Source organism: Amphiura filiformis, chromosome 3 (assembly GCF_039555335.1).
Source record: "Amphiura filiformis chromosome 3, Afil_fr2py, whole genome shotgun sequence".
NCBI classification, from domain to species: domain Eukaryota; kingdom Metazoa; phylum Echinodermata; class Ophiuroidea; order Amphilepidida; family Amphiuridae; genus Amphiura; species Amphiura filiformis.
This window is the reverse complement of record NC_092630.1, coordinates 41,649,464-41,666,140: the sequence shown is the minus strand read 5'-3', so window position 1 is coordinate 41,666,140 and position 16,677 is coordinate 41,649,464. Positions and strand designations below refer to the sequence as shown.

Below are 16,677 nucleotides of genomic sequence, written 5' to 3'. Positions count from 1 at the left end.
TCACTTCAGTAAATGTGTCAGGCGAAAATTTGATATGATTTGACCTGTTAAAGGTAAAAGACTATTTGTAAGTTAAATCTTTGTGGTTTGTGCAGGTGACACTGACCCACAAAATATCTTGCATCACATTGATAAAAATATTTTAAATCATATGTTGATTGACAGTAACTTTTGAACTGCACTGATGTATCAATAAATGGGCCAACCCATGTTTTGCTAGGCTATTCTCAAAATGCAAACAAAGGGAACCTGTACAAAGTAATGGGGTGGTAATTTGATAAAATTAAGTGATGTATCATGTTGAAAAGGATTCTGGGAGGGGTAAGATATCTTCTCTGCTGAAGTGTAATATAATGCTGAAATTTAAAACCTGTATCACACACACTTGTATGAAACTTAAAATACCAATTGTAGAGTGCAAATACTGATGCTAAGCAGCATAACTTGAGGTATCTACAGTGTATAACCAGTACACTGCAGTGTATAACCAGTACACTTTATAATCAAAAGTGATCTCTTCTTTCATCAGACCAACAGCAGATATGATGCCCAAGTTGCAGTATTAGGCCCTGACTTCCAGAAGAGAATGATGGAGCAGAAGTACTTTGTGGTAAGTGAACTCTTGTCTTTGTACTCTTCAGTTAGCTTTAAATTGCTCACTGATAACTTGCAGATTCGATATTGGTTTTTGGACAACAATATGACATCAACAATTTTTGTTTCTTCGTAATTTGTGTTCCTAGTTTTTATGTCTGTGTTTTCAAACAGTCCAAGGATATGTTGGTTATTCTCTTATTTTCAAAGGTTTTGTTGCACTTTAGCACCCCAAATGAAAGTTGAAATACAAATTTGCAATGATTTAATACCAATCACAGGTAACTATCTGAAAGGGTAGTCCAAATTTCTTTTGCCCAAGACCCTGTTTGTGATTAGGACTCACACTTTGGGAAACATTGACAAAACACAGCTGCATCTTGATTCGGTCACAACCACTGTTATTCAGAACTGAAATGTTTTGTTTGTCAGTTTGAAATGAGAAAGGACTGATAAAAGAAATAGTAACTTTTTTAATGTCTCAAACCTTGCAACTTTATTAGCACTGTACATGATAGAATATATATTTGTTGAAATCCAAAAGTTGAATTTCCATTTCTTGTCTTGAACCTTAATCCTGTATTAGGTCCATCCTTTGTCTTTTGAGGAAAAGTAACATTTCTGATTGATTTTGAAATTAAATTGCATGATCAAAATGCCTAATCAAGTGCATCTCCACAATATTGTTTCTTAGGTTGGAGCAGGTGCAATTGGCTGTGAGTTGCTCAAGAATTTTGCTATGATTGGATTAGGATGTAGTCAAGAAGGCAAGGTTACTGTGACAGACATGGACATCATAGAGAAATCTAATCTCAATAGGCAGTTTCTCTTCAGAAGCTGGGATGTACAGGTAAGATTGCTATGATTGGATTGGGATGTAGTCAAGAAGGCAAGGTTACTGTGACAGACATGGACATCATAGAGAAATCCAATCTCAATAGGCAGTTTCTCTTCAGAAGCTGGGATGTACAGGTAAGATTGCTATGATTGGATTGGGATGTAGTCAAGAAGGCAAGGTTACTGTGACAGACATGGACATCATAGAGAAATCCAATCTCAATAGGCAGTTTCTCTTCAGAAGCTGGGATGTACAGGTAAGATTGCTATGATTGGATTGGGATGTAGTCAAGAAGGCAAGGTTACTGTAACAGACATGGACATCATAGAGAAATCTAATCTCAATAGGCAGTTTCTCTTCAGAAGCTGGGATGTACAGGTAAGATTGCTATGATTGGATTGGGATGTAGTCAAGAAGGCAAAGGTTACTGTAACAGACATGGACATCATAGAGAAATCTAATCTCAATAGGCAGTTTCTCTTCAGAAGCTGGGATGTACAGGTAAGATTGCTATGATTGGATTGGGATGTAGTCAAGAAGGCAAGGTTACTGTAACAGACATGGACATCATAGAGAAATCTAATCTCAATAGGCAGTTTCTTTTCAGAAGCTGGGATGTACAGGTAAGATTGTTTGCAAATAATAGTGAGCTTTTGGTTTCAAAATGTAGCCTATGTATCTAAATCCCATCACATGAGTGATTTTGAAAAGATGCACAGGCCTATGATAATCGTTTGGAAATCGCAAGCTCTCTAATATTTAGGATGTAGTCTGTTTAGAAGGTAACATAGCGGAGACACAATTACATGACACAAAACAACAGAAACTGGAATATATTTCAAGTAGAATTTAGGTAGGATTAATTTTTTTTGCTATGGTGTATGTATAGAATAGAAAGGAATTGGCACCTTGGGTAGTTCACACCATATCCCCCTACAAATGATAACAAGACATTTTTCTACCTTTCAACGCTTCCAGCGTGTAGACTGATATTATTGGACTCTCTCATATTGACAAAAACGTTACTCTGAAAAGGTAACTTTTGACACTTGTTGCACTGTGTCTTCAAGGAATGCCAGTGATCTATCTGCCTGGTTGATGAAGAAAAAGTCACATTCTTCTTTGCTACAGCAAACTACATATTTGGAAAAGTTGATGTTTCATGGAAATTGTTCTCAAGTTGCATAGTAGTTTATGAGACTGCTCACTTAGAAATGTACCCATATTATATGTAACTATTTTCAAATTCAAACAACTACGACAAAGCCTAACGATACACTTTACTTTCAGAAACCCAAATCTGATACAGCAGCCAAAGCAGCTAAGCATATGAACCCAGCTTTCAACATTGTAGCACTGCAAGACCGAGTGGGACCAGAGACAGAGCACGTATTTACTGATGACTTCTTTGAAGGACTCACTGGTGTCGCTAATGCTTTAGATAATGTAGATGCTCGTAAGTAGTTTAAATAGTTCTCTTCCCCTTAAATACATTGGGGAAGAATGTTAACAAATTTGACTATAAACGTTGAAAGACGTTTGCAATAAATTTGTTGTTGATAAAGTAGCATTATTGCAGAGTGGTGGCACAGCAGTACCATTTATGATCACAAATGTCCTTGAGTTGCCACAAGAAGGTGCTAACTATGCTTGGGTACTGGCATATGCTGGGAATGGGCTCATTACACCAAGGTATAGCATACCACCCAAACAGATATTACACAGGATCGGCTGATTCTGCTCACAATTTACCTCATTTATGATTGTTTTGGTTGTATAAAAAAAGTGGGGACATTTGACCGTGACCTTTGGTTGAATATGAAATTTTTGCTGGACCAGTTACGATATTTGAATTGTAAATGGTTTGCAGTACATGACTAACTTGATTGTAACCAATGAAGGATAATATGATTTCAAATGTGAAGAGTTTTTGCAAATTAGTGTATTCTACAGCGTAAAATTGCAAGTGTGTTGTTTGTTTATTTTTATATTTCAAATTTAGTACGCTGATCTTATGTTTGTCTTTGCTCTATTACTAGGTATGTATATGGACAGACGTTGTGTGTATTACCGCAAGCCTTTATTAGAATCAGGCACTCTAGGCACTAAGGGCAACGTTCAAGTCGTTCTACCATTCCTCACCGAATCTTACTCCTCCTCACAAGACCCACCGGAGAAATCCATCCCCATCTGTACCCTCAAGAATTTCCCCAACGCCATCGAACACACCATCCAGTGGGCTAGGGATGAGTTTGAAGGCTTGTTCAGAAACCCTGCGGAAAGTGTCAATCATTATGCTGGGTAAGTGATGGTACTGAGTTCGCATTTAATTATTACATAGAATACACTTTCTGTAACATTAATATAAATTATTATTACAAATGTGATGACACTTGTTGTCAAAGCTTTTTTATAAATATTTTACCTCCTCATTTTACAGTGATCCTAAATTCATGGAACGGACAATGAAGCTCCCGGGAATGCAGCCGGTAAGTTATATGATGATTAATAATACTAGTGGTATGAAATTTTGAAATCATTTATAATACTAACAGTTTGTTGACCAGTATGAAATCAACATATCTTATTTGGAATGGGCTAATCCAGCTGAAATCCATACACCCCCTATGGAAGACATAATCTTGATCTTTCACACAGGGAGTGTGAATTTCAAATGAGGATACAACTTACATGAATGGGTGACTCCGTTTGAAATCTACAGCCCTGTGTGCGAGACGTCTTTCGTGGGGGTGTATCAATTTAACTGGAATAGCACAATGTTCAAAACTTTGCAGGATAGAAAAATTGATGTTAGGAAATAAAGGAAAAATTTGACAATGAATCTTAAAAAAAGTACAGTAGAACTTTGTTAACACAAAATCTGTTGACACAAAAAACCTGATAACACAAAGTGATTTTTTTTAAAGTCCTTGTGCATTGATTCTGTATGGTAACACAAGATCCTGATAACACAACTGAAACCCTTTGGCCCCATAGATTTTGTGTTAAAGAGGTTCCACTCTATATAAAAGAAATTTCATAGAATTATTTTCTGTGCTTAAACATAAGGTTCAAGGAATGTAGATACAAGATACAGGGTGTAAGTTGGGAGTGAACTTGGGACAAATAATGTGACTACTTGGTCTACAGCTATTGTAATTATGGTGTTAATATTATTTTCTTGTAGTTGGAGACTCTCGAGGCCTTGAAGCAGACTCTAGTAGATGATAGACCGAAGAATTTTGACGATTGCATCACATGGGCTAGACTTCATTGGCAGGCTCAATATCACAATCAAATAGGTCAATTACTCTATAACTTCCCAAAGGATCAGGTGAGTTGGATTACAGGGTCGCTCTGCGCAAAGACAAGAATTGAGATCCTTGACACTATGTATTAATTGGGAACAAAAAAAATCTTGAGTATGTTGTTATCGATGTTTATTATGTATCTATAATTGGATCATTTTGAATGCTATGGTATTTGGCAAGGTCCTTCAGTGGTGTCCTACTGCTCATTCTGATTATCAAGTAAAAAGAACTAGGTCAGAGATGTTGCTATGCAGCTTCATCGGCGAATGAGGTGATGATGACGTGATTCAACAGGGTCCGCATTAAGCAATTTTATTTGTGTAGCAAAAATGCTCACCAGGTAATGCTTATGAATGGTACACAATTGCTACACATTCCAAAATTGTGTAGCAAATGATGAAAATTGTAGCATTTTGCTACTGCTACGCACTTATTGCAGACACTGTGATTCAATTAGCCAACCAGAATCCCACTTCCATGTTTACGCTGTAAACAGCCACTGAAGAACCTTGGTGAAAACTGTAGTTAGTTTATTCATTATTTGAAAATTGCTGGGACACTTGGAATGCCAAATGCCTCAATTTTGTAATGTGTTACATGTTTGCTCCAACATTGCTTGAATGCTTGGTGGGGGTGGGAGGGGGATCAAATCTATACAGTTGAAGTTTAATATGGTGTACTTCACATTTATGGTTTTATTTAACCATGAGCACAAAATATGAACAAGTGTCCCCGCAAGTTTTGCTCTTGATTATAGTTTCTTTTTTTTCAAGATGGAAATATAGGCGAGGTGTATATAAGGGCTCTTTTGAAATTCCCTTACACAGGAAGGTGTGCGCCATCCTGCAGCTTTCCTGTGCTAGCCTTCTTTTGTTAAAATCCTGTGTGATTATAGCACTGCAATTAGCCACTTCACTGACTTAAATTAGGAGCGCTTTCCTGACCGAGCTTTCCTAAGGCGCGCGCTTAGCGAGGGGAATCCTGCCTTCTTTCTGTGTGAAAACGTGGTAGGGTATTTCAATATGAGCCCTAAAGTCATCATTGCTTTAGTGGTGTTGTTGTACTTCACTGGCAACTATTCTATGTTAATATGTGATTTTCTCCCCCTTTGCTTTGCAGCTTACTAGTTCTGGTGCACTGTTCTGGTCGGGTCCCAAGAGATGTCCACACCCACTTAATTTTGATCTGAATAATGTGAGTAGACTTATGTGATTAGTAAGTATATTCCAATTGAAATCCATACACCCGCTATGGAAGACATGACCTTAATCTCCCATGCAGGGGGTGTAGATTACAAATAATAAATAAATAAATAAATTTTGGATTTATAAAGCGCCTTTCTCCAGATCTTAGAGGACTCAAATGGTGTCACCCATTCAGGTAGCTCCATTTTAAATTCACACATCCTGTGTGTGGAAGATTAAGGTCATGGTGTCCATAGGGGGTGTTTGGATTTCAACTCAAATAGCCCCTTGCAAAGGAGCATGAGTAACTAACCAACCTAACAATACTAGCTGTACACAGTAAAAGTAGATAACCATATAATCAGTGATGAAAAGTTTCATCCCAGAGAAGATATCTGAACTTTCCCAGAATCCTTTGCAACATGATACATCACCTTGTTTCATCAAATGGCACTCCCATTGTAGAGGTTCCTTTTGTTTTCATATTGACATATTTTGCAAAGTCTGGATGTGCTCTGTTCATTGAGGTACATATTGAGATAGCAAATTGGTGCAGAAAATTGAAATTGGAGAAATGCATTATAACAAGATACCTGTTTGCAACTATATTTGTAAAGATGATTAGTTTGACATGTACAGGTTATATCCTAGAATTTCAAATAAATGATTTTAAACATCTTTAGGTAGATTAGTCAAAAAACAAAATTAGAAAATTAGAATGTTTGTGTCTGTCATTATTGCGTTTCTCTTATGGTGTTCTTGGTGTAACCACATTTAGTAAGAGATGAGACATGCTTGCTAATGGATAACTGTTGTCTGTTTCTTTCATTTATCCTATCCTATTTTAACTCATTTTTGTTGTGTTTTCAGCCTGTACATATAGACTATGTGTTAGCATCAGCCAATCTAAGGGCTGAGAGTTATGGCATCAAGCAGTGTAGAGACAGGGCATTGATTCGCAAAGTGATTGAAACTATTGATGTGCCAGAATTTGCACCCAGGTCAGGTAAGTCAACACCTTTGTATGCTGAGTCTAGAATTAGGAGACTGGAACTGTTATCAAAATTTGCCTTAAAATTTTATGGATGTGCTATATTAAGCATCAAAAATATAAAAGTTACATTGCACTTGAAAGGGAAAGATTTATATATTATTATTATTTTTCCATTGATATTTTTATGGCCTTGATCAGATTCTGTCTGGGAGTGTATGAATTGTGTCATTGATTTTGGCACTGATTTTTTAACCAGTCATTTCATCGATTTTCCTCATTCTGATTTCTCTTCCAAATTGTCGTCTGTAAAACATCCCATAATTACATTCTTGCTATTCAATTTGATATCTGTACCTCCGAAATATAAATTACAAGTTGTAGAAAACCTACATTTTCGACTCAAGTTACAGGCTCCACAAAATTTTCTTAAACTGTCTGTGTTTCATTGGTTTTCCTCCATCTGTGCTCATACAAACTATTGTTGTTGTTGCAGGAGTCAAGATAGATGTGACTGATGCAGAAGCACAGGCCTCGGCAAGCGCAGCAGCAGATGATCTTAAACTTCAGGAATTATCAGAAACTCTACCAGCACCAGCAAGCCTCAAAGATTTCCACATGCTACCTATTGACTTTGAAAAGGATGACGACTCAAATCTGCACATGGATTTCATCGTAGCAGCATCCAATCTTAGAGCTGAGAATTATGAAATTGCACCAGCTGATAAACACAAGGTATATTCTGGCACCTATACATATTACACCATTGCTTCCCAAACTGGGTTACGACCCAAAATTGGGTCGCAAGCACTCTGTCAGGGGTCATGGGCGTTTACTGAAAGAAAAAAGTAATTAAACAGACAATTGACCTTTTTTAGATAAATATTGGTATAAAAATGGGTAATTATTTAAACATTAAAAAAAATGGCCAAATTTCACCCAACTGGAGCCCAAATTTAAAAAAAAACAATTTTTAATCTTTTGTGTTAAATTCATGTTTTAATTTTCTCAAGAAATTTGGGTTACAGTAAAATTTTGGGAAGCCCTGTATTACACCCTTTATCAGAGTTGTTTTGCTGATGAATTATGTACTCTGTGAATACAGAAGTGGGTGGTGATTGAAATAACATAATAACATATCTGCACCTCATTTATTAATAACATGGCCAGAATGTTGTGTTGGGCTAATGTAACCATTGCAATATGTGACATGATCAAGGGAAATGAGTCGGATGTCGCTAATATTGTTTCTGAGATATTGGCAAAAACAGTGTTCAAATTCTTATGTTTTATATTGTTTTCAGCCAGTGATATATTGCTCATAACTCGTTAACCAGATGTCCGATTTTGATGGGATTTGCATCAAAACGTAGCATTTCTAAACTGCCAGAAAATGATGTAAAAAACTTCAAATTGAAAATTGCAGACATGTGACTCATTCCCCTTGATCACGTCACATATGTACTTGTCAGTTTTATGGTGTGTTAGGCCATGGTTGGCCACTCAACCCCTGCCACTACCCTAGTTGACTTTTAAAACTACATTTGTATCTACTGTTATTTACTGCAATTCCACATTTAGTGTATCTGTCATAGGCAGGTTGAACATTTTGTTGTGTAAAAGCTTTGATGCATAAATTGATTTTCACTGTAAGGGCCATGTTTAAAGCAACATGTTTAAAAGTATATAGCTAGTGTCAAGTCCATTTCTAAGCAGTTAAGGAATCTCAAGGGTTTTTTCCTCAAGTGTCTGAATAAATTCACCAAACTATTTTTCTCATCTTGTTATTTGCTCGTCACTACAGACCAAACTGATTGCGGGTAAAATCATCCCAGCCATTGCAACAACAACATCAGTGGTAGCAGGCCTAGTGTGCCTTGAACTCTTCAAATTAGTGAATAACAACAAGAACATGGAGAGTTACAAGAACGGATTCATCAACTTGGCACTACCTTTCTTTGGTTTCTCTGAACCAATTGCAGCATCTAAACAGAAGGTGAGTACAATTGACTCTCACGCAGCTCTTGATATTTATAATATTGATTGGATTTGAAAGTGATCAATACAAGAAAAAATAACTGTAAAAGTCGCAGATGAGTACAATATTTTTAGCAAGTACTGGTATAATATGCTTGTATCATTTGAAAATAAGTCATTCAATATTATTATTATTTATATCAGGCTTTTGCTATGTGGTAAAATAAAAAAAATTAAGCTTACCTATCCACCAGGCCTAGTCAGTACAGTGGCTGTTTCATATTAATATACATAAAATTCATTTTAAAGTTGCAAATGGTGTAGCGATACCTGCAATTGAAAGTGTAGTATTGTAAGGATGGTATACTAAAATTATAAGGACTTCACTAATAATATTGGGATACAGTCATGCATTATGGCAACTGGTGGATCCAGGATTCAGTAATTGAGGATATTGTGGAAGGAAATTAATATAGCAATGTCAGTAGACTTTGTATTCATCGTATTTGAAAAGTAAAGAATTCAAAACTATATTGTGTCTGAAGTTGAGAGTAACGCCTTGTTGGATGTTGTAGTGGCAGATTCAAATTGTGTGCGCTAACCTAATCCTGCAGGGTGTTTGGGAGTTGATTCATCAGACGGGATTTAGTTTGTTTTATCTCTGACTTTTATTATATTGTATTCTTTTGTATCCCCATACATGCTAATGTTTTGAGTTCTAAATCTGGTTTTGCTTTCTTTGATTTCCAGTACTATGACACTGAATTTTCTCTGTGGGACCGATTTAATGTCAGTGGTATCGTAAACGTTCAGGAGATGACGCTCAAACAATTCATCGACTACTTCCAAGAAAAAGAGAAGCTTGAGATCACCATGTTGTCTCAGGGTGTGTGTATGCTCTATTCATTCTTCATGCCTCCTGCTAAAATGAAGGATCGCAATGCAATGAAGTAAGTAATTTTCCTCTTTGTTCATTGTAATTACCAATTCGTGTTGGGCAGGAAAAACCTCCTATGCAGGGATGTAAATGAGCAACATATCCATTTCCGGAAAATCCATGTGGCCATTGTAGAGGTGGCCAAGGGCTTGCATGCGGTATTGAACATTTAGAGGGGTTTGTCCGGGGGGAATATGCTGGGAGCATCACGCCTCCTTAAAAAGCTTTTTGGCTCTTTTTATGACGGATTAACATCATCCAATTCCGGAATTGCAAAATAAATTTTGGAATTCTGGTAATTTCTGGAAGATAACATCTCTGCCTATATGTCATTTCCCCTGAACACGTTTAAAGCAAATTATGTAACCTCTTGGCAGTTTGTTTTAAACATGTTCATGGGCTGCAAGTACATAGGGTTTTCCTGCCCAACAAAGAAATGCAAGTTGTGTATCAAATGTAGGAAATGGTATATTCAGTGGTGAATGTGTTTCTGCTTCATGAACTACACGATCTGTAAAAAGAATATATTGTAGTCCTGTTTCTGTGTTAAATCAAGTACAGTAGATAGATTTCAACAGCTTGTATACTCTGGCGAAGGATAAGAAAGCATATGATTGTGTTCATTGCACCAAATAGGGGTCAGTCAAAGTTTGTGTAACTTGTCTTTGTGATTGATCTACTGACCGCTTCCTCTTTTTACTCTAAGTATGTGATACTTCACTCATCAGTGTTATTATAGCTAATCTCTTGTTATTGTATTATTATTTTGCTATAGAATGTCTGATGTGGTAACAAAAGTGTCGAAGAAGAAGATCCCCAAACATGTGAAACATCTCGTCTTGGAAATATGCTGCAACGACACCGAAGGAGAAGATGTGGAAGTACCCTACGTGCGCTACACATTCCGCTAACTACACACATGCCCCCCACACACCTGTGTGGCGCTTCATCACATATAGTCAACAACCAATAGTGTATTTATATTGAAAAATTTGATACAAATTTGTTGCATGGGTTACTGTTGCTGGGAGTATGAAGTCATTTACAAGTTGTTAATTTTACCGAGTACTTCATGTCAACAACCATTCAATGCCGCCTTGTAAGTTCATGGACATGTTGGGGTGTGTAATGATGTACATGCACAGGACTTACTTGCGTTAACAAAGTAATGCTTGCCCCATTTAAATGTGTTCTTGAAAATAGAACATTAGTACTAGTAGAGAAAAATGTTGAATACTACACATTATTTGCCGTACTCTGTATATGACCACTTACGTCAAAGCAAGGCAATTGCTGGTTGCGATGTGATATAAAAATACCAGGCAGGTTGAAAAAATGGGGTCAGTACAATAGATGATACAAGTTGGTCAGATGTTTTGTTTAATTAAGTACACACGTCTTGGGTGGAATGTGTACACAGGCTTGTATGATACGGAGACAAAATGCTCTGTTTTCAATTGTGAATATCACAGGTGCTGGTGAAGCAAACAGGTCAATGTCTTCACTGAGCATGATTTCTTAATTAAATATTTTAAGCTGGATCTTATGGAAGAAGGAACATGTAGGGATTTGCATTGTTTTGATGTGATGGGTCACATGTTCATACACAGTAGTTAGATGGTACATCACTTTCATGAGTAAATAGATGATGCATTGTTTTTACTATAGTATTCGGCAAGGTCCTTCAGCGGTGTCCAATTGCTCAACCTGATTACTGCATAAGAGGTAACTGTAAAGGTCATGCGATGCTACACAGCTTGATTGGCTAATAAGGTGCCGTTGTGATGATGACTTGCTTCAATTAAATAATCAGGGCCACTTCTGTGTTGACGCTGTAATTGGCATCCAATCGGGAGACAGCTGAAAAAAACTTGCCGAAAACATGTCCACAAATTTGAAATAAGAAATTTTTGATATTAAACAGTCAAAATTTTATTCAGACCAAAATTGAAGTTGATCCAAGTACAGTTGATCCTTGCAGGGTAGAATTTCACCAAACATGAAAGTTTTCATTTTTACAAAGAAATACTTGAATTTCAAATTTTTTGGATGTGGTCATTAAAATTTGTATGGCATTACTTTGATGATAAATAACAGCATCGATAAAACAATGAAGATTGAATCTATTTATCAGTATTTATCAATGTATTGTTGACCAAGGTAAGCATGTTCTGCAATATATGTTCATCAATGAAAAGGTATGTTACATTTAATGAAGATTCTTGAAAATCAACCAAATTTACTCACTAGTTGAACAGTTTTGCTTTTCATGGACGAAAAGTATCTTAAGAATTTTAATTGATAATCCTCTCTAACGGTTTGGATGAATCCTGACTAGCGTAAAAACCAACCGCCAAACAAGTGAGTAAAATTTTGTATTGTTTTCAAGAATCTTCATATTTATTTATCTTCAAACCTGATGAATCTATTTGGTGTATAATATATAATTTTTTCATTCTAATGTAATTTACAAATTCTAATGTAATTTACAAATCCCATCACTGACAAGAAGAATGGAATACAACAGTGAAAATACCACGTACTTGCTATTTGTTCATAGAAAATAACATGTATAAGTACGCAGAAGAAGTAACTACAGTATTTAAAAATTTCATCTGTTTTGTTAGATACTATCTACTTGATTTAAGGTGTAGGCCCAAGTTATCGCAAACTTGCATGACAAATCCAGTTGCTGTATAATTGAAATGGTTAAGTGAGCAGAACATAACAAGGCCTAGATTTTGATGAGAATCACAGAATCAATTTACATAATGATTCTGGTTAGATTCTGTTGCAAAAATCAACTTCTCTCATTGCATCATACAGTAAGTGCAGCGACTATGATGGATTTTGATTCTCGCAAATCAAGACGAAATCAAGGCCATGCATAAAATATGAGAATATATATGATAATACCGTAAAGATTTGCCTAATGGCGAAAATTTGCTCCTTTGCCTTGGGATAAGTTTCATGTACAAATAGAGAGCTCCATCCTCTGAAAATCCCAACAAGAATTAATGGTCCATGCCCTTACTTGCTGGGAGAGCTTTTTTAGTTTGTGCCTAAAATTGGTTATGTCAAGGGAGCCTGTTTGTGCCATTAGGTGAATCTTGAAAAAGCCTGGTAGATTTTGACCAGAGAACTTAGCCACAAGGAAGACACAGATCGTTATTTGAATTTGGGCTTAGCTGAAAATACTGTACCGGTACACGATTTTGTCTCCATTTGTTACCATTCAAGTTAAACTTGAAAAGGGTTGAGGGAAAAGATGGTATGAATTAGGTGTACAGTATTGTTGAACAATTTTAGTGGCATTGCCAGAATTTTTTTTTTTTTTTCTTTTTTTGGTGTTGTCAGACAATATAACAAAAACAAAAAGTAATACGTACTGTCTTAACTGGCTAGGAGCATACAAGGACAAGGAATATAATGCTCCTAATTAAAGTGGCCATGATAAATCACAATGTACTGGTGTGTGGACATATTTAGTATGTATTTTTGCATATTACTGCATGTATTAAATCAACTATAATGATGATACATAATTGTTGGTAAAACAATTAATGTTTGATGACAATGTTCCATACAAGATTTCATTCTGGAACAAAATAACTGTTTTTGTTTATACTTATTTCTCTTTTTTTCTTCTTTTATACTCTTTATTTGTTTTTCCAACACATAAATTTGCATCAAAAACAAACTTTAAACAAAACAAAATTGATGCGATTGAGTACTGTCTATTCATGTGTGTATTATGTTATCATGATTTGCATGGCTTCGGAATTGCCGTAAATAGATCTCTATTATTGGATGCTTGCATTTTAGCATTGGTCCATTATGAACAGGAACACTTGGGGGTAGTTAATATCATGGGAAATGGTGTCACTACAATCACATACTGCTGGTGACTTCCTTGTAATGCTTCCAAGTAACTTGTGACACATCACGTCAAAACACTGCAGTTTTCAGATACCCCCTCCCCTATTTAAGGTAATAAGGGAAATATGCTTGGAAAAAAAAATAGCAAGGAATTGTTCTTGTTACATAAAATCAGTATTCTGTGTTTAAGATGTCATTTTAAAGTAAATAAGCAGTCCTTTACCTTGGGGCTATAGATAACGCTTCAATGCTATTGACTTCCTTGATAGCTCAGTGATACGAACGCTAGTCTAGACACCCAGGGTCCCAGGTTCAAATCTTGGTTAATGCCATCGACTTCCTTGATAGCTCAGTTATAAGAACGCTGGTCCAGATACCCAGGGTCCCAGGTTTAAATCCTGGTCAAGCAGTGGCGTCACGCAAGGGAGGGGGGCTGGCCCCACTTGTGTTGGTCATTCAGGGAAAATCGGGGGATGGTGCAAAAACGTCAAAATTTGCCTCTTCAAAATAGGATTCCTTGGCCTTTTAAAACGCTAAAACCCCAGAGCTTCCGGGGGGCTGCCCCCTGGACTCCCACCAGGGGCCCTAAGGCAAGGCCCTAGACCTCACCCGTAAGGGGCTTCGCAGCAAGCCGCTCGCAGTGCGGGTTACGCCTGCACCTTTATTACACTCCTATTCAAGACTCATTCGGGGGAACTGAACAACTTGGCCCCACCACTTTCAATGTGCTGCACAGGCCACTGTGGTCAAGGATGAATTTTTTCTTACGTGCAGTTCTGTAAGAAATCTCAATCTGCATTTTTTACAAAGTTTTGATGTGATAGGTCACATTTTACAAGGCTGCATGATTTGTTTTCATATTGTAAAGGAATCAAGTTATGTTTTCGATATCTGCTGGGCATTACAGGCATCAATGTCACTGGATTTTAAACCGCAGGAGTTATTTTATGTAGGGAAGCTTTAAAATGGTAGCAGATAAGTTGTGAAGTTCAATTTATCGAAGTTAGATTTTAATTACAGAATAGTTGTAATTACAGTATATGGATCTGGTAGATGAGAATGAATAGGAAGAATTTTTTTTTCTATTATTATTATTATTATTATAGAGACAAAGTCCAACATATTGTGTACATTTTGCAAATAACCCTGCACAGTGTTCAAATAATGGCACCCAATTTTTGTCCTGGCCAAGCGAAATCTTTTGTACTTATCCTTTTTGCTAAAGAAAAGGGGTTAACATGTTATGTATGGCAAGAGATGCCCTAAACGTTGAGTCATTGGAGTGTGTTTCGTTGTAGTATGGCATTGTAAATGTCAATGCATATGTTCTATTGTAGTTGAACACCACAAGTTGGTTTGCAAATAATAAAAATACATGCTTGATAATCCATCAAATAAATAGTGTTTGAATGTGATGTTTATTTTGTGATGCTGACAGTTACAGTAAAATATAGAGAAACTATTTTACATCTGACGATCAACTCCCCACAGCCTGTGATTGGTTAGTGGTGTGTAAGAGGAAAGTTATTCATCTTGTGCCTTCGTGGGATAAAGGACTCACAGAAATTGATGAATGATGTGGGTACTTTTTACAAAGCAACTTTTTTATGCATTTTGTCTTCAGGAAAGAAAGTTTCCTATTTCCAGGAATTCTGAGATGGTTTGTACGTTTGAAAGAGAACTAACCATAGGGCACACTGCGATTCGCTACGTTCAGAAATCTTAATCATCACATAATCATAAACTAACCATTCTGAGTAGGATTGACAGGTGATGTCAGACACCAACTAGTTTCTTCATCTCTGGCTCCTATTATATCAATGTTCAATGAACATAGATATCAAGGGGTCAGTGTCACAACAACGTAACTCCATTTTTGCGAAAATGAGATTTTGATATCAACATTTTTCGGAAACGAGCAGTTTCCAATAAACACCAAGGTAACTCCATTTAGCACCCCATTGAGATCAGTGAAACATAATTACCAAAATGGAGTTCCGCCTTTGTGTCACTGACTCCTCGATATAAACTCTTTCCCACAAAACCCAACACATAGAGGTTATCCGTGTTCTATAAGCTGCATATCCTATCAACGACTGCTATACCTTGTTTACAACTTTCAAAAGTACCTGCATGTGCAACCATGACTGTTTCAAAATAGCCCGCTAAGAGTCATGCAGGTAACTCCGAGGTCATGAATTGATTTGTTTTGAATAAGGAATACTACGGGAATCGGCGCCTTTTGTTAGAAGTCACACGAGTGAAGTGGATAACCTCTATTGGTTGACATACTTTTGAGATGCATACCAATAAAAATTTGTATATTTGACACTATCATGTGATGAACCCTTGACAAATTGGATAGTGCTGTCTTATGTTACTAAGCATCCTTCCATGATAAATATGTCATGACCTAACAAATGAATATTGTGATTAGAAAGCTATGATAAACAAGACTGCTTTCAAAGAACTAAAACTTGGTAATTTATAGAAATTTAGGTTTTGGTATCACAGCAATGTCTGATATAAAAGGATAGTAACAAAGTTATAGAAAGTCCAAGGACGGTACACGACACCATGAAATAAGGAAAAAGGGCAGGATATGTTGATTTTTTGCCACACAAATGCTTACAATGTTCATTCAACTTCTGAATTCAAATATACAAAAGTACAGTCTACTCACAAAAGAAAAAACATTTAAGCAGGTCTGAGATTACTTGTACCAGTAATGAAGTTTATTTTCTCAAAATTTGTCACAGTACAGAAAAAATGTGACATGAGTACTGTGATAAAAAAAACGCCTGTATCAATACACATACTGAGCCTGGTCCCATCAGGACCCAAGTGTGTCTCCACATGGAGCGACCATTTAAACAAACAAACAAACACATACACAGACGGGCATGATGACCTCCCAACGCATATTGTTATAGAGGGTCATACTACAGGCTGTAAATGTATATGCA

The 16,677-nt window shown here is 36.5% G+C and overlaps 1 protein-coding gene and 1 long non-coding RNA gene across 2 annotated transcripts in view; both read left to right on the top strand.

Moving 5' to 3' along the window:
• LOC140148532 (ubiquitin-like modifier-activating enzyme 1) overlaps positions 1-13,855 on the top strand; it is a 42,400-nt gene extending 28,545 nt beyond the window's left edge. Inside the window, 12 exon segments of the mRNA XM_072170526.1 lie at positions 530-610; positions 1,289-1,444; positions 2,723-2,888; positions 3,472-3,733; positions 3,873-3,921; positions 4,620-4,766; positions 5,863-5,937; positions 6,798-6,933; positions 7,415-7,653; positions 8,723-8,914; positions 9,646-9,845; positions 10,608-13,855. Of these exon segments, the coding sequence (XP_072026627.1) occupies positions 530-610; positions 1,289-1,444; positions 2,723-2,888; positions 3,472-3,733; positions 3,873-3,921; positions 4,620-4,766; positions 5,863-5,937; positions 6,798-6,933; positions 7,415-7,653; positions 8,723-8,914; positions 9,646-9,845; positions 10,608-10,743 (1,839 nt within the window). The 3' untranslated portion in view covers positions 10,744-13,855.
• LOC140148544 (uncharacterized) overlaps positions 1-16,677 on the top strand; it is a 219,309-nt gene that overhangs the window by 94,934 nt on the left and 107,698 nt on the right. The window lies entirely within an intron of this gene.